This window comes from Ciconia boyciana, chromosome 9, assembly GCF_034638445.1.
Source record: "Ciconia boyciana chromosome 9, ASM3463844v1, whole genome shotgun sequence".
Taxonomy (NCBI): Eukaryota; Metazoa; Chordata; class Aves; order Ciconiiformes; family Ciconiidae; genus Ciconia; species Ciconia boyciana.
In genome coordinates this window covers 28,245,356-28,267,088 of record NC_132942.1, presented here as the reverse complement: position 1 = coordinate 28,267,088, position 21,733 = coordinate 28,245,356, and the positions used below count along the sequence as shown (strand labels likewise).

Here is a 21,733-nt window from a genome sequence, read left to right as displayed (position 1 = left end):
CTCCATCTGTAACTTAAACTGTGAGACTAGAATGAACTACAATACATCATATAAAATGAAGGAAAAAGTAATGACAGATTCACTGAAATGACAGACTCATACATTACTGTAAATGCTCCTATCTCAATTGTATTGCTCAGAGGACAATCTAAACTTTCAACTTTAACATTATGATGGTTTTAATCCGTGCACAAAATATGGCTTTTTACGCAATAGCTCCAATTTTATTTAATGTATGTAGAACTAGCTTTTTAAAGTTCTAGTTCTGTTGTCTTCAGCAACCTTTAAGCTAAGGCCATATTTCTAAATGCTTGTGGGAGGGGGACCTGTGGGGGTTGGGGTTTTTTCGGTTTGTTTGTTTGTTTTGGTTTTTTTATTGTTTGTTCGTTTGTTCTTTTTAAGACCGGTCAAAGCTTAAGGCATCAACTGGTAGATGAATACTGCCATCTTCCACATTTTGAATGGGACTCTTTGAAACAGAGGTACTGGGGGTTATGAATTAATTTCAGTGTTGCCTACCATTCTCTTAGTCTTCTTTCAATCATTGCCATAAGAGAAATTACTTTCTAAGATAGAGACTCTCCTATGAATGATTCTCATAAATCCGAACACGTCTTTCTTGAGGCAACAGAAAGCTTAGCTACGTGATAAAGTGAGATTAGGAAAGTATTAATGTGAGAAAGTAGTACATTTGTTTCAGTGTAATATATGAAGATACTTGTTAACAACTACTGTTTCTTTCTTCTCTTCCAGTGCAGAAAATTAGATGTTGGCCATAGAGTCAAGTAAGGCTGAAATAGTATGAAAAGAGAGACATGAAGTCCTTTGGACAGTCTTTTTTTCCCACCTATTGTTACACTCTTCAGGTGATATAAATCCTTAGTGAATCCAAAAACATCTAGGAAAGCATGGGGAAATTAACAGTGATGTTACTAAAGACCTGCATCAGAGGACAAAAGTGACACAGTATAACCCAGAGACATTCCATAAAGCATCTGTTAATCCTCTCATAATCAAAACTGCTGCTAAAGATGCACCTTTCTTCTACCAGTAAAGTCTTCCATCATAAAAAAGCCTCCTTATGGCTTTGTCCAAAAGGAATGAAAAGGATTAATGGAAGTTTAGTTTCAAACAAGTCAATCTTGCTTTCAATCTTTTGTTTTTTCATCATTAAAATTTAGGATAAAGTATTATTTCCAGCTTTCACTGTTGATAACAACCTGAACACATTTTTCTTTGGTGTGGAACAAATGTTTCTTTGTCATGACTGTTGAAATGCCTGAACTGATCTACACTTGTAGATTAGCAATAAGGTTGCAGTTTCCATGCCCTCAAGTCACAGAAACAGAGTGATGTTGAGGTCCGTGGCATGCAACCATTGTAACCAATGGCACAATTCTAACGACAGATACGTATCAACTGGAATCCAGCTCCTCAGTGTTCTCAGCTCTTTTTGTGTTATTCAGACAAATCCCTCAAAACTTTTTTGTAATTTGTTAAATTAGCGCTATCTGCAGTCATTGACTTCACTCAGGTCTAAGTTCATTATTGCAGTCATTATTATATGTCACTGTATCAATATCACTACAGCAACTGAGATTAAAGTGAAACAGAAACCTTTACCTCTAGATGATCAATCCAAATTTGGTTCATGATGGCAGCAAGGAGAAGATGCTACCATTATATGTCTTCCTAGAACGTGGTTGTCTTCATCTTCACAAATCAAAAATGACAGGGGTTTTTGGCAAACTTCTGAGAGGTCAAGAGCTAAACAAATATTTTACCAGCACGACTCTGCAATGTTTGTGATCTAAGAAAATCAAGTTTCAAAAACTCTAGCTTAATAATAGGCACGGGCAAACATTACTGTTTTTCACTATTTGCCACTTGCTAAAGAAACTTTGCTATGGATATCTACCTGTTATTTTAACTGTGAAAGAAATCCATTCATTTAAAAAACAAAGACAAAACAACACATGCTTGTCCCTCAAATAAGCAATCAGACCCCCCTTTTGTTAGTAGTAGTCCATTACTGGCTGCAGGAAAAACACAATAATATTTAAGTTGTAAGCAAACAAACATAGCAGGGCTGTACATGAAAGCCAGTTTTTATTGGCAATATGACATGACTTGAAGACAAGTGACAAAATAAAGCTGCTATAAATCTAAAGTCCCCAAAACTTAGAAAGGTGAAATTTTCAAAAGTAAAAGGAAGAATTAGTTGTTTCATTACAAAGTGATGGAAATTAAGTATTCAGCTTTCTTTTCTGTCCTGAGCCACAGGAAAAGAAAAAACCAAATTAACTGTTTTTATGACAATAAGTGGTTTTAGATAGAAATAGTACACCTGCCTCCTGGTTTTAGGGAGGCAAAATATAATTACAGATTTAGAATTTGGCCTGGCAATTTATTTGCCTCATTAGTAACATAAGAACGACCTATGTCTTTAATAATCACTAACAACCATCATTTATGCTTCTCTGAGAGGACAGTTCAAACAGCAAATCATGTGTTACATAGGTGTTACATATGTTACAGTTACTTTTTGAATACTACCTCAGTGTCAATCACAAACACTTAAACAAAATTACATTCCTTGTAGTCAACAGTTCCAGCATAATTTCTAAAAGCATATGAGATTTCTTCACAGAGTTCCATATTACTTCTTTGGAAAGCATTTCCAAAGCAATTGAATCTGACAAAATTGTACAGCAACACTGCTACAAAAGCGATTGTACTTAAGAGTCCAGCATTTCCTAAAATAATGCATAATAAAGGAAGAGAGATATAAAATCATATTTGCATCTGGACAGATCCACATGCCATGCTGAACCTCAACAACTTAAAACAGTTTTTATTTCCAAGAAAGTTTACACTACAGTCACTTCAGCACTTGTTCCTAAAAAATATGAAAAAATAACTTCACATACAAAGAGAGTAAAATTTTCCATATCTCTGGGATTAACCTATAAGAATTTCAAGTTTGATATAAGCAAGAATGTTAGATATAGTTACGGAAATTAAAGAAACCGTAACTTTCTTATACATTGCACTACTTACAAAAGTAGTGCTATCACCACCTGTATCTGACCAATTACTACAAAAAACTGCATAAAAGTTTGCAGTGTTATGCAAGACCAGACAGTAATGAGCATGAATACTGGAAGTGTCAAAGCTCATGCTTTAGGTCCAAATTCTTATATAACTCACGAAAGCTATTGTTCTCGCAACATCATTCGAATGTAGCAAAAGTGAGGAGGAATTACTTAAATTTCCAAAAGTTCTCAGCCAGTGGGGCTAGAAGGGACAGTTTCTAGTGAAATCTTAAAAATTACGACACTTACTTAATTGTTTCAACATGGATTTAGAATTTCATGAGTCTTGGCCATGGCCAACATGATGCTTTTCTTACAAAATCCTACCCCACTTCTCTGGTAGAGAAAGAAAAAAGAAGGAAAAAAAAAAAAAAAAAAGAGAGACAGACCACCCACCTATCTCAGACTATCACAAAGTATTTCCAGCCTACATTCTTCCTCTATTGATTCCTTAAAGATAAATGTTTGCACTCTATTGGGCTTGTCATCTAAAATAATCTCATTTATTACTTGGTAGGAGTATACACACATATCATCTTTCAAACATCATCTGTTGCAGTGTTGTGAGTTTTAGGAGGTGGAAAGGAAAAAAGAGAGAAGATATGGAAGATATTAGGAAACGAGATCACCACATCCTGCTGTAGTCTGAGGGAAGAAACATCTCTCAGATCTGTAAGTCCTACTGCAAAACAGAAAAATCAAAACAACCGTGTCTTGCCTTCAACATATTTTACAAGTGCTTTCCAAATTTTTCCTCAGCTCCGTCAGTTCTGACAATAACTTACACAACTGGAGGGGGCAGGGAGGAAAGGTAGCGTTTGCCTCATGAAGGAACGCCTACACTCCCCGTTTTTTCCCGCCCTCGGGCACAGGGACACAACTCCTGCTTGATTCCTTCAGCCTTTTTACGTGCATAATAGAGACGACAACTGAGGAGGGCTATAGGGCTACTTTTAAAAAATGGTGAGGCACCCTGCCTTTTCCCACGGCACTAAGCTGCGAGCGAGGGAGCCTCTCAGGTCTGGAACAACCGCTTCAGGAGCCCAGCCCCAGGCCGCGCTCCCCCTCAGCGCGGGAGGGCACCGACCCTCACCAGCCCCGCTCCGGGACATGGCACCACATCCCCCTGAATAGCTCTAGTATCGCTGTCCTCCCCCCACCGGGCCCCAGAGGAGGAAAACCTTCCCCCGTACTCACAGCTCCCTGCCAGCCCTATGTCTTCTCTCAGCATTCTGTTAGCAACTGCTTGTTGCTAACCGAACCCTTCCACTTCCGGGAACCGCGGGTGCCCGCTGCCTGCTGGTAGTTGTAGTTCGGGAAGGGGTCGAGCACCACCTCCGTGTCACGCGCGGGACTACAGCCTATTTTCGCCACCTGCTTCCCGCGCCTGTGCTGCGGTGCGTGCTGGGAGTTGTAGTCGCCCTGCAAACTGGGTGTCAGGCTGGCGCCAGCGGGAGCTGCTCGGAGCAGCTGGGGGAGCACGGTTCCCGCCGCGTGCTGCTTCAGCCGGCCGGCGGGCGGCTGAGGCGGCGCCATGAAGAGGAGAGCAGGGGAGCGGGAGAAAGAATTGAAGGTACCTTCTCTTTGCTTCCTGCTCCCCTTCAGCCCTGAGGAGTGTGCCCATGGCGACCTCTCTTTCCCGCGGCTGCTGCGCGGCTTGCAGGGCTGCAAGGGGCAGAGCGGGCCCGCCTGGGCTCCGGCAGCTCCAGTGCTGGAGCGGAAGCCGCGTGAGGGGACTCCGAGGCTGCCGTGAAGTTTATTGTGAAAGGGAAGTAGCCCAAGCGCCGAGCGACCTGCCGCGGTTGCACAGCCGGGGGCTACCGGCGGCTGCCTTCCTGCGCCGCCTGGGAGGACTGCTGCTGCTGCGCTGGCAACGCTCGCCTCGTCCCCGAGTCTGCAGCGGCTTCGCCAGGCCGACGGCAGCACCTCCCCAGGCCGGAGCCCTTGCAGGGGACGGCCCGGCTTCCAAGCCGCTTTGCTTAAGCGCGCCCTGCGTGTGAAGTAATGCCGCGTGCCTCCGGGGATGCGGCCTGGAGGAAGGGTTGTGAGCTCGGTGCACGAGGGCTGGTGGGAGTTCCGGCGTAGCTGCTGTCTGTCTGTCTGCCTGCCTGCGGCCAGGCTGGCGTGGCAGCGGTGCTCTAATTAACCCGGAAATCTTAGCATTCCCCTCTCCCTTCAAAGAGGGGAACCTAGTACAGCTTTAACAGTAGCTAATAATAAAGTTTTTTTACCATCTGGGCTTGGATATTTTAATTTGAAAGGGAGTTCTACAGTGTTATGTGAGAAAATCATAGAAGTAAATATATGCTTGGTTTTGTCAGTCATTCTCAGTGAGATGATGTGTTATGTAATTGCACTATTTTTCAAATTTAAAAATACTCTTGCTCTACGCCAGGCTTAACCTAAATAAAACATTTTTAATAACGTTTTTTCTTGATAATGTGTTCAGATGCAATGCTGTTACATGCTTACATTGAAGAAGTAATTACAGTGTTTGTGTAAGCAAACAGCATTGCTGAATGTTTTGCTGTTTCAGGTGCCTTCAAAGGGCTTGATTCTACCACACTGTACAATATTTGACTGCAACTCTTGATGGTGGTTGTACCTCTGCTAATTTTGTTTGCAAAATAGTAGTACAGAGAAGCAGTAAGTTGCTTGTTTGAAAGCATAATGCTGATTTTAGTGATGTTAATGAAAGGAAGGCTAATTCCATTATAAATTTAGAAAAAGCTTTCTAAGATGGTAATCTGGTTCACCTGTCTTTGCATACAGAACATACTGGTTTTGGTATTGCTATTAATTTACTATTTAACATTAAAAGTTATTTCACTATAAGGGCAGGGAGAAGGTCTGACCAAAGTTTGTAACTAAATATTTTAAGAGAAAAATAACTTTAAAGCCTGCTCATGGTAGTAAGATTCTTAACAACTCTTTAAGGCCAACCTGGTCATTTTGAAATTAGTCTTTCTGCTATCCCTCATTGCTGAAGGACAGTAACTTCAGTGTTTCCCTTGTGTTCTGCTCTTTCTAGATATGTGAAAACACGTGCAGATGTAAGCTGTCCCATCCAATCCAATGTAATTACGTTGCAGAAGAAAAACCAACCCATACCTTTTTTAGCCTGTACATTTGTGCTATCCATCCAAGGGCTTTTGTCTTTGCAATATAGCTGAAACATATTTGGGAATCATTTGCATTAGAAGACTAATTGCCTTTGATAAGATAATCATTCAAGGGTATGTGTTAGGGAGTAAGAGGATGGAACTGTGAACTACACTGGCAAAGGTTGTAGGAGGACAAGGCACTTGAAGAGGTGTCAGAGGAGCAATGTGTAAGAAAAACTCAAGGAAGCTAGAGTGAAAGAGTAGTGCCTTAGACACACCTAGATGTTGTAGGTGCACAAACAGAGAAAGATGAAAATTAAGAAGAGATCCTTATAGAGAATTTAAAGGTGTGGATACTTACAGGATGCCTTAGGGGGGTGTTGTAAGTTGGGTACTGCTTGAGAGAAGCTTTGAGTGTATTGAAAGTGAAACAAAAGGAGCCTTTAGAATGTCTTAGAATAAAGGATGCCAAAGTAGAAGGCAGCGGTGGGAAGAGGAGGGGTTATACAAGAAGAAATGTATGCTTTCTTTTCACAGGAGCATCCTTATACTGGTATTATTTTATACAACTTAATTAGAAATGTAATATTTGGGCTCCTGGCACTATGCCAGTTCACTATTCAGTCCCTAGGTTTAACCATTGTTCGCTTATGTTGCTCACCTAAGAAATGCTGAAGGCAAAGGAAGTGTGTATTTATTGTAGTAGTTCTGCCAAGACTTCCATTTAGGTCCTGATCAAAATATTTCATAGCAAACCAAATATTAGTGAGGTTAACCTGACCTCTTCTGGAGAGTAAGATTTATGAGGCCTACTAATGAGAGGGAAGTGGTTGGATAGAGAAGCTGGTTTGGATTATGTATCTCCTGGCAATGTCTCTGTTCTGGAGAATTATATCCTGAATAAAAGTTCTTGTTTTGCTATAATTGCACACAGTTAAATGCTATCTATCAGAAGCTCAGTGATTGGCTTTTGCTTTGTAATTATGCAGTATGTTTCTTATGTGTGATAAGCTGTTCTCTCTCTCTAAAATTTTCATGTGTATAGTAAGTTTTGATTTATGCTGTTATAGAAGAACATTTCTGTTCCAAGTACATGTGGTAGAAATTCTTTAGAGTGCAGTGCTGTCATACAGCAGTTTCTACTTTGCAGATCACTCAATTGGATTAAGTAAGATTATGTAGCAGAAATGAAATTGTTTATGCTAGTATTTGGTGTTCCAAGCCCAAGAGGAGGAGGAGACAAATTCATTCCTGGGAAGAGGGTCTGAAAAAAGTTAGGAAACAATAGCCAGAAGTTAATTACTCAGCTGTCTTAAACACCATGTTGGAGATGCTAGTGTCCTGTGGAATATTTCTCCGAGTCTTAAGTGGACAGCGAAACGTGATTATTCTTAAGTTTCTAAAGACATCTTTAGAGATGTTGCATGCCATCAGCTTCTCTGGTCTTCCCCATAGCAAATATTACTTCTGTGCATAAAACGAGAGCTGTTAGAGTAGGTGTTGCTCATTAGCTGGAAAGGCATTTTAATGAAACTGTCCATTGGGGGTGTGTTTTGTTTGTTTAACTTAGAATTCAGTTTTACTTAGTATAGTTTATGGTTATTTTGATTCTTTTTTCTGTACACTTTTGATCAGAGTTTTGGTGAGCTTGCAGTAGACTTCCTTTTGCTGGGTGAAGAAAAGGTACCACATAAAGTAAAACCAAACATAAACCTCTTATTTGGTAGTCCACTTAGACTATTTTCTCCTTTTAAACTTGGGAAGAAAGCTGTTTTGCTTTTAGAATGTTTATTAACTTGATTAATATTCACAGGTTAGTAAAAAGTTCATCTTTAATGTAAGACTGTTCTCAAGACTTACTTAGTCGAAGTTTTTTTTAAGTAAGTTTCAGTGTGACAGATGGCAAGTTCTAGTAACTACCTTTTTATGCTTCCTCTTCCCACTCTTTGCATATTAAGACCCTATGTCATTACCGTGTGAAAGATAAGATGCACAGCTAGTCTGGAGTATTATTTTCTTTTACTTTAAAGGGATTACATTGATGGGTCTTTGGAATAGGCCGCTAAGCCCAGTTCACAATTACCTTATGTAGCTGTTTATGCTAATTCACATTACTATGAAACCAGAACTGACTACAGAGAATGTATTCCACAGACATTACTGTTACGTTTGTACAGCTCCCAGCACAGCTGGGACCCCAATCCAATAAAGTTATTGCTATACAAATAATAAATGCATCAATATGCACATATCTGAATATTCACGAGGGCTTTTACAAATATATTCATGGCAATTTCACATTTGTGAGACATGTTAGACAAAGTGGCAAGGAAATATAAAGCTTTAAATAACACAAAGCTTTGCATGTATTTTATTTACAAGGAGGAAAAGGGAATATACAATGTTTTGGCTGAGATTTCAATAAAAAGTCTTATTTCCTGCATCATCCTCATTTTTGCTGGCTGGAAAATAATATATATTTACAAGATAAAATAGGTTGCTTCAACATACTAATACTCAGGGGCAAATAGGCAAGTATTCTCAGAGCGCTTAAGAGCAGGGGAATGATTTTTAGGGTTTATGCTGAAAAATGTCACCCATACCATGCAACAAAGTATATAGACTTTAACATTGTCTTATCATAGTTTGTTCAAATATTACGTTAATTTCTTGTTTCCTGTTATTGTTCTGCCTCTTAAGATATAAAACCATACAAAATTTTCTAATTGACAGATTAAATAGATTATTTTAGAAGTTGTATTTAGGAAAATTAAAGTTAATGAAGCAGCTTACATGCAGTTAAATAAGCTTCTTGTCATGTCATATTTCTGCTTAGGTAAATGGTGTGCAGGTTTTAGCAGAATCAGCAGCCAATATGCCAGTAGCAATTTTTGTGGCAATCACATTATTGGCCCTTCCCATTATTAATGAGACAATAATTAAGAAATAGTGTTGATAGTCACATAACACATGATTTGTGTATTGGAAATGGTCAGGTAGAAGCCTTGCATATGCAGAATAAAATGCAAGAAAGAATGAGTGGCAAATGTTCCTTGCTTTTAAATTCATCACATTCCTGCTGCTTAAATTGCCTCAGCTGCTAATGCTGGAACCATTACAGTAATGGACTCAGCAAATGAAGGAGAACCAAGACATACACACTTTATTACTGGAGGGGTAATTTTCTCTTCATCTGTAATAGCAGCAGTGCCTAGTATTGATCAGACCATCAAGATACTAATCCTCTGTAAAATTACTTGTTATGACTGAAAATGTGTTAATCCAAATCAGTCTGTGTCCTGACTTTCTACTTACTATTGAATACAGACTATTATATGGTTTATTTTTTGTGATTTAAAGCCTTTATGTTGATAATAGTAGGAGCTTCCTTTGCAAGAACGCGTGCTTAATCTTCGCTGTGGCCCAGGGTTGTCTTTTTGTTTTAACTAGAACATCACCCACTTAATTAAGAAGTGCATGTCTATCTTGCTGCCCTGAATTATATTAGTACTTTAGGCTCTGCAGATTTATTAAACATGTTGTTTTACATTCAGTCTCTTGTTTTTGCTGTAAATAAGAACAGATCTATGCTTCACATATTAGAATCTTCTAAGATCTTGGAGCTAAGGATGTGAGGAGCATGGATACTGAAAACACTAATTCATGTTTTGTTGATTGTGGCCTGTAAGGCTATTGTGTATGAGAGTAATATAAGAGAAGTCAAATGCCAGGGGTTTAAAGGTCTTCAGTTTACTTTGATCCTAGTGATCCACTGCATGAGACAGTGGTATGGGATCTGGGCATATTCCATATCTGAATATGCACTCTTGGTAAGGCGTCTCCTGTTTCTCACCACCGCCAGATCCACACCCCCCCCCGCCCTGTCCCCATCTATTATTTTCTGGTTGTTTTGAAATTAGTCTTTCTGCTATTCCTCATCGCTGAAGGACAGTAACTTCAGTGTTTCCCTTGTGTTCTGCTCTTTCTAGATATGTGAAAACACATGCAGATGTAAGCTGTCCAGTCCAATGTAATTACGTTGCAGAAGAAAAACTAACCCATACCTTTTTTAGCCTGTACATTTGTGCTATCCATCCAAGGGTTAAGATTGTAAGCTCATGTCTGTTACTTGTATAGCCTCTAGCCAACTAAAATTTTGGCTCGGTTGCGTGCCACAAGTATAATAGCTGTTACACGTATACAATACCTCGTAGGACATGGCTGCATGAAATGCTTCCATTAACCCTGACCTTTCATTAGACTTACTAATATGGGTTCCTACCACATGACAGCCATTGGTATCTTGCCACAAGAAGTGTCCTAGAAGTGGGACAAGATGGAGAACTGGTTGCTTATTTTAAAGAATCTGGTAGTATTCCATGCATTTTAGGACATTTTTTTTGTTGTAGTAGTATCAATTAGATTTTTGCTCTGGCAAAATGAACAGCATGTTTATTTACCTAATTACCCCTCTGCTTTCTTTTTTTTGTCATAATTTAACTGATTCAACTTGTATAATTTAGAGAGACTTCACATTTCCTAAAAGGTATTGGAGTACCAGTACCTTTAACAGGGATTCCGATTCCTTGTCTGCCTCAGAACAATACATTTTCTTCCCCTTCTAATAAAATGAACAGAGCATATGTTGCTTGCTTAACCCCAATTTCCTTGTTGAACAGCCTCTTTACTATAATTTTCAAGACAGCAGACTAGAAATGCGTGCAGCAAAGCATCTTTTGATGATGTGGTGATTTGGGGGAGTTCACTTATTCAGCTGAAAGCTACGCTGCCAAATGTAAGATGAACTTTAAAGTTTTCTGTTATCTTAGTAAATTTGCAACTAGACTGTTATGAAACATGAGTATGTTCTTAAACAGCAACACTGAGACAAAGAAAACAATAATTTATAAATCCAGTGTTAGACATGCAGTGTCTAAAAATGTGATGATAGTTGTTTACATTCTTTTTCAAATATTTCTATAACTTGTGGCATTCAGGAAAATTAGACTTACCCAAAAACCCAAGGGAAAGTACATTGTGGAAATCCTTCCTGTTTTCTGTAGAAAATAAAAGCTCGTGTGGATTGGATTTTTTGTTTTGAATGAACATCTTTCTGAAGAGAAATCTTTTGGAAGTTGTTAGCAGGTGATTCAATTTCAGAAAGCTGGGTAGTCTCAGATGCAGGTCACCCAGACCCTGTTGTCTTCTGATTCTGAACTTAGCTTATAATCTTAGAAGTTTCAGATGGAAAATGGCATTTTTGAAATGAAACTATAGTGAAATGTCCCTGCTGGAGGTGCAGTACTGGGCCTACTTTCACTTTTATTTATAGATTTGGAAAATACTTAGTGAATAATTATTATACTTTTCCCTTTTACAGCAGGTAGGATTCAGTTTCATCTGACCCAGGTTAGTGAAAACTAGGCAGGCCAAACAGTGAATGCCTAAAGCTTGTTTCTGTTCCCAGTGCAGTTGGTGATAGAACTTATGCAGCCTTCAGCTGAAGCAGGATTGGGCTTTCATGCTTTTAATAATTCATCCATTTCTTATATTATTTAATTAACCTTTAATGACCAAGAGCATCCAAAATATCAGATGATCCTCTTCCTTTCTTTGTAACTAAAAAGCACTATAGTGTATTACTGTATTCTATTAGGTTCACTAGTGAAGTGCAAAACATGGTTATGAATATTTATTGGCATTTAAAGTATGGGACAGATTAAAAATATCTTTGAAGCCTTTGGGATAGAAAATGATAGTGCTGTAATTTCAAAGCACTTTTTTTAGTTACTGGGGTCTTAATATGGGAGGAAACTGCTCTACCTTATTTAGCTTAACAGTTTTTTGCCTTTGTACACATGCTTCACCACTTTCTAAAAAAATTACGTCTTTGTCTCCTAAAACTTGTTCAGTTTCATTTTGCCCTTTTATCTGCTGCTCATCCCACCATTTTTATTTAAGACTGTAAAGTTACTTTAGTGTAACTGCTATTGTCACCTTTGCCCTCAGCTAATCAAATAGTTTACCTTGAGGGAAGCATTTATCTCCCACTTTCATTATTATTATTTTCGTAGCTGTAAAGATATATATTTTATGTCTCCAGAAGGCTGTAACAGTGAAACGAGGTATTGATCTGCTGTATTTGGCAATTTCTTTCCACCTTGCCATCGATATCATGTCAGCTTCTGTCTGTACTGTGGTTGACCTCACAAATAGCTCTTTATGTTCCCATTGGATTCAAATGATATACTATGCTCAAAACTAAATCAATGAATGATTATAAAGTTTTTAGTATTATTTCATAACCCCCAGGCAACTGGTACTTCATGCATGAATACTTGAAAAGGTACCCGATTAAAATATGTTGCTGATTCTGTTCTAAGGTTTAAAATTGTATTGAAATCAAACATCCCATAATATTAAATTCAGGGTCTGATTTGCATATTTCTGTACAGATACTAAAATTACTGAAACTTCTGCCTGTAATTCACTGGAGAGACTCCAGTCTATAATGGCAAAAGATTTTACTTAAAGCAAAACCTCCCAGTTCTGATGCGTGCTGTGTCCTCTGTTTTGAGTGCAAAAATTTCACGCACTGGATCTTGCCAGTGAAAGACGACGAATGTTACACTGTACGTGCTTTTAGGGGAAAAAATGGAGGTAAAGATCAGATAAGGTTTTCATCTCCAAAAAGTGAACAGTAAGTTTAAGTAACTTTTGGATTGGAAAACATTGCTATTACTGCTCTGTAGAATCATACACCTTAGGTATATTTCTAACAGCTTAACTGGTAAAATTCATGTTCAAATACACATTTAATAGATTTTTCTTTTTTTTTTTTTGGAACCTCTGAATGGCAGTAGGTAGGATTTTCACATGCATTTAAAGGACTTTAGAAGTCCAATCCTATTGATATTGAATGTGCACTTGAGTTGGGCAAAAAACTTAAAAAAATCTAACTGTTGTCTCAAAGCATTAGGCCTCTTGAAAGGTACATCTGTATTTGGAAAGGACTGACTGAAGATTGCATACAAAAGGATAGGTTTATGCAAATTAATTAAACAACAGCTTGTAGATCTGGAAACAACTTGTATTTGGCTGTATTCTCTTCCGATTTTCTTCTACATTTACTTCTAACGTAAATGATGTCATTTACGTTAGAGTAAATGACAGGTAAGAGAGCAGGTAAGGATGCTCTTGTGCTCAAAGGAAATGCTTTATTGTCTGGTATCTAAATCATGTCATGGCAAACAACTGCAGATGGCAAAATAGTGAACAGTGCACTATGGTGCATATGTATGTACCTAATAACAGAATGAAAACAGAACAAATCATTTAATCCAAAGAAACTATGTAGGAGACAGTTATTTGGGGCCTTCATCATAAACAGTGCATATAAACAGCAGTGAAATGACCATCTATCTTTCTGGGTTGGAAAGCTTATTTAGAATCAGAGTTTAGATAGAAATTTCTAATAAACTTTTTTAAAGAAAATGAGCATTTGTCAAATGTAACACTTTTGCAAGACATTTACGCAGAAAAATTATGGAAAGGTGTTCCAATGAGATAGATTTAGAGTGGAGTATTTCAATTATGTATTCTGAGACCATGTAAGTGGCATATTTTAGTATGCAATATAAACACTAGAAATTATACCAAACCTCTGATCAGTTTGAAACTGTTTTTGTAAGCCTGGAGTTTTTCTGAAATGTAGAAGAAAAATTTTTTATGTACTGCAGCTATTATGAAATTAAAAAAAAACACTTCTGTCTTCTATCCAGATAGGAGCCAAAAAGTAATTTTTACTAAATTTACTTCAGATTTCGTATATGCTGAGTATAATGGAACTGACCTGATAGGAGGTAAGATCAAAAGGCAGTTCCATTGCCCACTTTCCAGCCATTCCCTTGTCAATAAGAACTCCCTTTAGAATAAGATGGGTTGAATCAGTTGTGGATAATTAAAAATATGCCTAAAAAGGGATAATCACCTTTAGAAAAAAGGGATAATCACCTTTAGAATAAGATGGCTTGAACCAGTTGTGTGGCTCCTTGCATCTTTGGTAATAGGGAAGAGAAACTGTTTTGTTTTGTTTTGGGTTTTTTACTGTGATGACTAGTTCAGTAGGCAGTTTTCTTTTATGGATGTGCAGTGCTCTGGTTTTTGCCTCTGGCATGTGAAATGTAAAAAGTGTACCGTATTGGTGGTTTTGTTTCTTTTCAAACTGCATGAAGATGGTGGTAGTTGAACTTTTCAAGAGGAAAAGTACAGGGACAAATGTTAGTTTGCATAGACTTCTCCCATTCCTTAAAACAGAAGCTATTAAGTTTCTGCATTGTCAAGCTTGGAAGCCTTCTGGTATGCGCTGTCTTTCATTTCTTGAACTTCTGTCACTGGTGTCTGAAAAATAGTCCTGTGATATAGTCATATGGACACTATCAATCTTGGTTCAATGGAAAGTGTTTATGGAAAGCATTTATACATAGGCAAAAATAGGATAAAAGCAGATCGTGTGTACTGCCAATGTTTTGTTTCCTAGCCTTATATTTCACTTTTAAAAGACTTCAAAAGTCTTGTACTTGCATTAGTAAAAACTCATATTCCTGAGTGCCTTCCTCTTTAACCAATTTTGCTTGAATGTGTCATGGGGAATTTCTGTATATTTGGGAATAGAGCTGTTTTGTATTGTGTATTATGTCTATCTATATGATATACTGCGCACTCCTTAGATAACAGTAACCGACAGGTAATGTAGCAGGAGATCTAACACACTGTTTGGTTCTCTCTCTTACTTTGTTTTGTCTTTTATCTAGGCCGTATTGCCTTCTCCCAGTGTTTAAAAAAAAAAATTGTATTTTTTAAAAAAAAAGCTTTGTTGTTTTTCTGGGTTTCTTTGCATTATTAGTATTCATATTTTCAAGTTACATTCCATAAGCTTTTCTCCAGTATTGTTGCAAATAAGAGTTGAAACTCGTGTGAAATTTCCTGACTCCAGGAACTGATACTTTAGAAAACTTCTCATAATCACTTGTCTGTTGCAAGTTGTGGTGCTTGATAACAGTATATAACAGAGTTCTTAGTGGTGTTCTAACCTAAATTCTTATAATAAACTAGCTATTGGTCAGTCTTCCCTGAACTGTTTTAACAATGTCTTCTGTTACTGAAGTATTTGTATTATACAGTGTATTTACCCATGGCTCCTTAGTGTATCTTCTCATCTCATATTATTTCATAAGTTTATCCTCACAAAACATCTCTGTAGTAGGGAGGTATTTTTCCCTCTTCTACAAATGGAAATTAAAGTGCAGACAAACTTTAACTTCCACATTATCACAAATAAATTGATAGTGTATGATAGGCATCAGATACACTGCTTACATCCCTTGTGACTGAGTGGTGTCTGTGCAGTAAGTCTGGTTCATTTGGATAGGGGCTGACTACCTGAAATAGCTAGTGTGTGTGTGCACGTGTGCACTGTGCAGCTCATGATGAAAGAGTCGGGAAGTGCAGTATGTGTACAGTAGCATTATGCGCATCAACAACAAAGAGTGAAGTCAGGACATACAGAATTTAAGATGTGGAAATCTCAGACAAATACAGAAGTGCTTCTGAATTGATTTGGACCTCATGATAAGACAGAAAGATAGGAAGAAACTAGGGAAAATGGACGTGTAACCAAGCAAGTCCTCTAACAATTAAAGCATGCTTTTTTCTTTCTTCCATCCTCATAGGGTGTAAAAGACGTTGATGAGCTATCCACAAATTTATAATTTCTTCTATAGATAAGACCCTCTTGCCTATGTAGAAAAGCCTTGAAATTTGTCTTTCAGTCCAAAATAAGTTGAATTATGATTTTATGCTTCTGGCTTCCTGAAATCTATTCATCGTGATCAGGTTGGTAGGTTGATCATTATCTATGATTTGAAAAGTGTTGATAGTATGACTTGTGGAATAAAACATATGAATATAGTTCCCGCCTTAAAAAGTTTGTGCCGCGTGTGTGTGTCTGTGTACGTGACAGACAAGTCGTTTTATGCTTCACGATCCAAACGTATTCCTCATAACTAATGACAATTCATTTTTTCTTTAGTTTGCAAAGCGCAGTTTGCGAATAGGGTCTTTAATGTGTTGGTATCATGACACAAATTGGTACAAAGCAGTAATGTCATAAGCGGGATGATACCGGTGACCCAGCAAAAAGAAACAAGCACTTTGCATGTTGATCTCTATAGTTAAAGGGCAATATTTGGCCCTGTAAGTGCAGGAGAGATGGACTGTTCATGAAAAGGGCATAAAGAGCTAACCTGTATGATCCTTTGTCAGCCTGATTAAATTTAGTGTCAAGCATTCATTCACATGAAAGATGAGCGGCATCACTGTTTATCTAATAAAAAAAAGTATTTCTATTTTTCCTGAAGTCTTTTATATGTTAATAGAGGCAAACGTGAATATGATCACATAATTTAAGTGTGTAAGTAAAAAATATACATCTTTACTGGCAATGGGTTAAAAGTAAGATGTATATGTTTTATGCAAAATAATGCAATTTCATTGTTAATCGTGCTGTTCAAGCCATAACTCCACACAAAACAGTGCTTTTAAACAAATAGAAAATACTGTTATTGTACCATTTATAACAGAAATGCTTAGGATATTTAGAGACTGATGCAAAATATTTATTTGCATGCTTTAATGTATGCTCCTATTGCAATATTAATATACAAATGCAGAACTAAAATTCCAGGTGATTGTATTAGCCCTAATTATAAGGTGTTAGGCTCTGCTTTTTAATACTGGAAGAAACCCCAGTATTTAGAAAAAGGAGTATAACAGATGTAATTTTGGAAATAAATGCATGCCATTACAAGAAAATCGAGGAATTCCTTGTGAAATAGTTGAACTTCTCCTAAATATTAAAAGAAAGAGAACGGAAAAAGTTTAGATGTCTTTCCCCTTACCCTTCCTGCCCTGCCAAATCTGGCTTGTTTAAAACAACTGCTGAGAGTTCTGTTTAACATTATACTTTGCATGCATTTGTGATTTCAAATAAAAAAAAAAGTCAAATTTGAGAGAGACAGTTTGAATGGCATGCTGTCAGTTTGGCTCTTCATGAATTGGCAGTGGTCTCATTTAGGACCTTCAAATATGTGTCTGCCTGGACAGAATGAGAACATTTTGCATGTTCTTCAGAAGACAACCACTCCTTGCTGCCTCACAGTATTCAGTGGTGCATGACAGTTGCCCTTCATTGCTGTCTTCTTCGAACTTAACCTTTGACCGTCCACTTAGTCGCTGCGCAACGGTTGGAGTAGGCCAAGATGTTCATGAATGACGGGCATCAGCCTGCAACGTGCTTGTCATTATTTGACTGTCAAAAGTAGCCTGCCGTTGGGCTCCATCAAGGTTTAAAACCTATGTGCAGCAGTCCATATTACTTAACTTCCAAGACTGTCAACAGAACGATCAAATGTGCATAAAAAATGTGTGTTGAATATGTCTTTGATCATAATATAGGGAGATATTTTTTGTGTGTGCTAAATGTATTCATATGACTTTCACAGGGCCAAGAGGTTGAATCTGCTGCCATGGTAAAAAGTGAACTGTTGTCTCCTGTGGTCTAAGTTTCAAATAGCACAATTTAGATTTGAACAGCTCTGCCAGTTAAACTCTCAGCTTGTCTTGCGTATCCTATCAGCTTTTCAGCCAGCAGTATAAGCAGCAAGATACTAGACCAGTGGTGCCTGAGGTTAGCTGTCAAACTGGAATGTTATTTTGGATCTTGCTGTAATGTAGTATTATAGAAGGAGGTCAGGCTGTGTGATTTGTAAAGCAGTTGTGCAAACTTAAAATGACTGAAATGTTGTTTATTTCAGGTACTTTTTTTTTCTCTTGAAAGAGTTGAAGAGAAGATAGAATTTATCATAAAGTAAGAAACCTAAGGCAATGTAAAATGGTCATTTTTCTCTCAAGTACAGAATACAGTGCATAAAGGAGCATCAAAATTCAATGTGAAGAGTCAGTAAGGCTGAAATTCACTAAGTAATAAATGCTTGACATTGAAAATATTTAACAGGCAGACATATTTGTATCTTCTGATAATGAATGCTGAAGACATTCAGGGCTGAACCTCATACTTAATTTAACGAATGGGAATTGTACCCTGGGTTAATTAGGAACGTAAGCTTGGTGTGTAGGTAAATCACTTATGCAAACTATCATATATTAACAAATACTTTGAATTGCTTCATGCTTGGAAGAGTCATATCCTGCTTTAGTGTAATATTCGCTATTCACTTGGGCAAAAGCCATCTGTAACTGCAATTTATTTTATTGAATTTCAAACATGTCTGTTTTCTTCTCTCAAAATATCCCAGTTCCTTTGCAATTGAAATGGCATATCAAAACGGCATCACAAAATATAAATATCAGCTTAAAAAAACGGAGATTCACTAGAGCTTGTTCATAATGACTTCTATCCAAAGCATAAAAATAGCATTACCTTGCTAACTGGCTATAAAATTATTTTTTTTCTTCATGTTTCAAAACATCTTCATGATAATTTAGTAAAAACAATAAAATCATAGAAAGTCGCTAGAGGTTAGATTGCTTAGAAACAAAAGAGTGGTTTTTTGTAATATTTTTGCCCTATGTGTATTTTCCAAACCAGGTTTTATTTTTTTCTGCTTACTATGTCATTTGCAAGAGACCTCAGTTCAGATGCACTGATCTAAAAACTTAGATTGTGTCATGGAGATCTCTTAGTCTTTGGTCGTCTTGCTCTTAATCTTAAATGCTGTTGCTGTTTAATAACAGTCTAACTCTTTGATTTCAGTCTTTGCTAATGCATTAATAGGTGCCTAGTCTGCAATGGACTATAAAATGCATGCATTCAGATGTGTGTTTGCATACATATATGTATATTTGCATGCCATAAATTTTCAAAATTCTTTGGCAAATAAAGTGGTCTGTTATTAAATGTTAAAATCACGTTCTTCTAAACACTTTATTGTGGTCACGAAGTTACTGTTACTAAGTTTTGATATATGTTTCCCTCTTCTTCAGTAATGTATACCTATGCAATACGTTTTGGTGGAGGACTGAATTTTGAAAGTGTTTACATGTGTTAAGTGCATTTAAGTACACAAATAAATAATGAACACTTAAATAATGAGCCATTGTGTTTGTTGATATGGTCTCTGAACTCAGAACTGCTTTCTTGGCCTCCACGGTTTAAAAAAATGTTACCAAAATGAATTGAAAAATTGACCAGACTGTTTTCAAAATAAAGGAATGCTATCTTCCATTTCAGAACGATGTTGCTCTCTTAACTGTACAAATGAAAGTTTAATTTCTAGTGGGAGTTAATAATACCATTTGTAGTTGTGTTCCTGAGAAAAAAAATTTTAGAATCTTCAAGCACAAATTTATTATTTCACTTAAAGTATGGAACACCTGTTCTTCCTCTAACCAGAGGCTGCTCTTTTGCCCATTTTGAAGTAACATTTTACACTTATATGCAGAAGAAACTGAGCATCATTATGTAGTTTATTGCAAGTGTGTTCATATCTTTACATTTTCCCAAATAGAAAAAGTCATTTTGTGAATGCTGTCCAGTCTGTGTAATAACCAAGCAGTTTGTGTTGATGTTGTTGCTCTTGTCCTGCAGATCTTTTTAACTTATCACTATTTTAAAAGGATGTGGAGAAACCAGTTCATTAACAGAAAATGCAATAAAACATAAGTTCTCATGTACAGATGGTTATGTATTAACAATTAGGAGGTGGTGTCTTTTCCTGTTGTCTTAAAAGATATAAGGAACATTGCCATAAAAGTGTTCTCCAACTTTCTTTAGACATTAGAATCAAATGTTTGAAAGTGAAAAAACAGTTAATAAAGACTACGGCAGTTAAGTGTCATTATTTTGGTTTGTGTTCTGAATTAAGACTATCCTGACTGAAAGCAAAATGTTTTAATCAGGCAAAGAAACTTCTGAAGTTGTTTTCATGATGGCAGGAGGTGTACATGTGCTTTTTATTTCAACTTCCAAAAGTGTTCAAAAACTGCATACATGTACTTGAGAGGTTAAACATCTATGATCCCCTATAGTGTTATAGGGGAAAAATAAATCCTATTACCCAAAATAAGAGAGGTAGATGCCTTAAGGTAAGTGCTTTGTTGTCACCTATACTCTGTGCAGTACAAATATCAGCTTGTCACAAAGGTTGAGACCTTTGTAGTGCATTCTTTCAGGGTACAAATCTGTCTCTCTTCTGGCTTTAATACAATTGCTGTGAAATATCTGTATTAGGTAAAATAGAGGTTAAGGCACCTTAAGGGCACTGAATTCTTATCTCTTTTTACTAGCAGTGGTGTCAACATGTACTAAAATGTGATGACCTACTCTCCTCTTTGATAAAAAGGAAAATGACCTGTCTACTGTGGATGGTGATAGAGTTGCCTGGGGCAGATTATATTGTCACCTTCTTTAGTATTGGTGTGTAGAAAAATAAAAAAGGCCAGGATATTTCTGTTTACCATAGAAGTGTTTGACATTTCTAGCTACTGATAAAATATACTGAGGGGTAGAAAGAAGGAACTGGTTTATGCTACTGAACAAGGTTGTGAAGAAATACAGAGATTCTTTATTCTGTGAGCCCTTGGTATCACAGGACACATGATACGTATCAAGAGATTCCTTCTGACCACTTCAGATGCTCAGGGTTCAAGTTCTGCATTTAACCCTTCTTTCTACTTGTCTGTGGCCTTTTGGTACACAAAAAGCTGACATCTCTTGAGTCATGTCTTGAAATTCTGATGTACGTGTGTACTGTGCAACTTAGAGAGTTTTTTAATCATGCACTTAGGTAATAAAAGTACCAATATTTCTTATATTCTGGAAATAATTGGTGTCCTATTCAAGATGCTTTCTCTGTAGCATTCCAAAGCATTTATAGTTTTGTAACAATTAATTTAGCAGTCACTATGGTTAGTCATTTACTATAACTGTGAGTGATGAAATATATAAATAACTTCGAGAGTTGATTTAAACTGGAGAGCTGGAACATCTCAAACTGTTAAATGTACTTTAAGCTATTAGTAATATTTCTATGGCATTCTGTAAATTAAATGAAGGTGCTCTTTGTGCTAATCAAACTGGACTTAAAGATGAAGGAAAGATTTCTGTTATGCTCTTTATCAGTATTTAAGAACAGGGTGTGTTTCAGCATTCGTTCACACTTTGCAAGATGGTCATGAAATGCAGAATATGCTGCTTGTATGAGTTCCTTGCATAATAATTTTGTCTTTGGTTTGAAAGCTCAAAGATTTCTTTCTGAGGTGTGATGAAACAGGCCCATAAGTTTGATTTGTTTACAGCATCCTCTTAGAAGATAAGTGCAGTATCTTTTCTTTTACCAGTGCTTTACTGGGAGCTTTATGGGCCTTATGCCTGAATCAGTCACTTTTATCATTTATTCCTTATCAGTTAAAAAAGCCTGAGAATGAATCAATAGTTTGTTGAAGTAATGAAAATGC

At 37.1% G+C, this 21,733-nt stretch overlaps 2 protein-coding genes across 22 annotated transcripts in view; one reads left to right on the top strand and one right to left on the bottom strand.

Moving 5' to 3' along the window:
- The window catches only part of RPGRIP1L (RPGRIP1 like), an 82,223-nt gene extending 77,018 nt beyond the window's left edge, over positions 1-5,205 (bottom strand). For 5 of the 16 annotated variants that reach the window (XM_072871896.1, XM_072871895.1, XM_072871899.1 and 2 more), the window contains exons 1-2: positions 4,293-4,562; positions 1,624-1,810 (exon numbers count right to left, since the gene is read on the bottom strand). The gene's annotated coding sequence lies outside the window, so the exon portion shown is untranslated. Of the gene's footprint in view, positions 1-519; positions 641-847; positions 899-1,623; positions 3,328-3,624; positions 4,193-4,292; positions 4,563-4,672 lie in introns of those variants that run through there. The other 11 variants (XM_072871894.1, XM_072871892.1, XM_072871889.1 and 8 more) reach the window with 10 other exon arrangements.
- Positions 4,505-21,733, top strand: part of FTO (FTO alpha-ketoglutarate dependent dioxygenase) — a 267,160-nt gene continuing 249,931 nt past the window's right edge. For 3 of the 6 annotated variants that reach the window (XM_072871902.1, XM_072871905.1, XM_072871901.1), the window contains exon 1: positions 4,505-4,668. In XM_072871902.1, coding sequence (XP_072728003.1) covers positions 4,630-4,668 — 39 coding nt within the window. In that variant the 5' untranslated portion in view covers positions 4,505-4,629. The remainder of the gene's footprint in view (positions 4,669-21,733) is intronic. The other 3 variants (XM_072871903.1, XM_072871908.1, XM_072871906.1) reach the window with 3 other exon arrangements.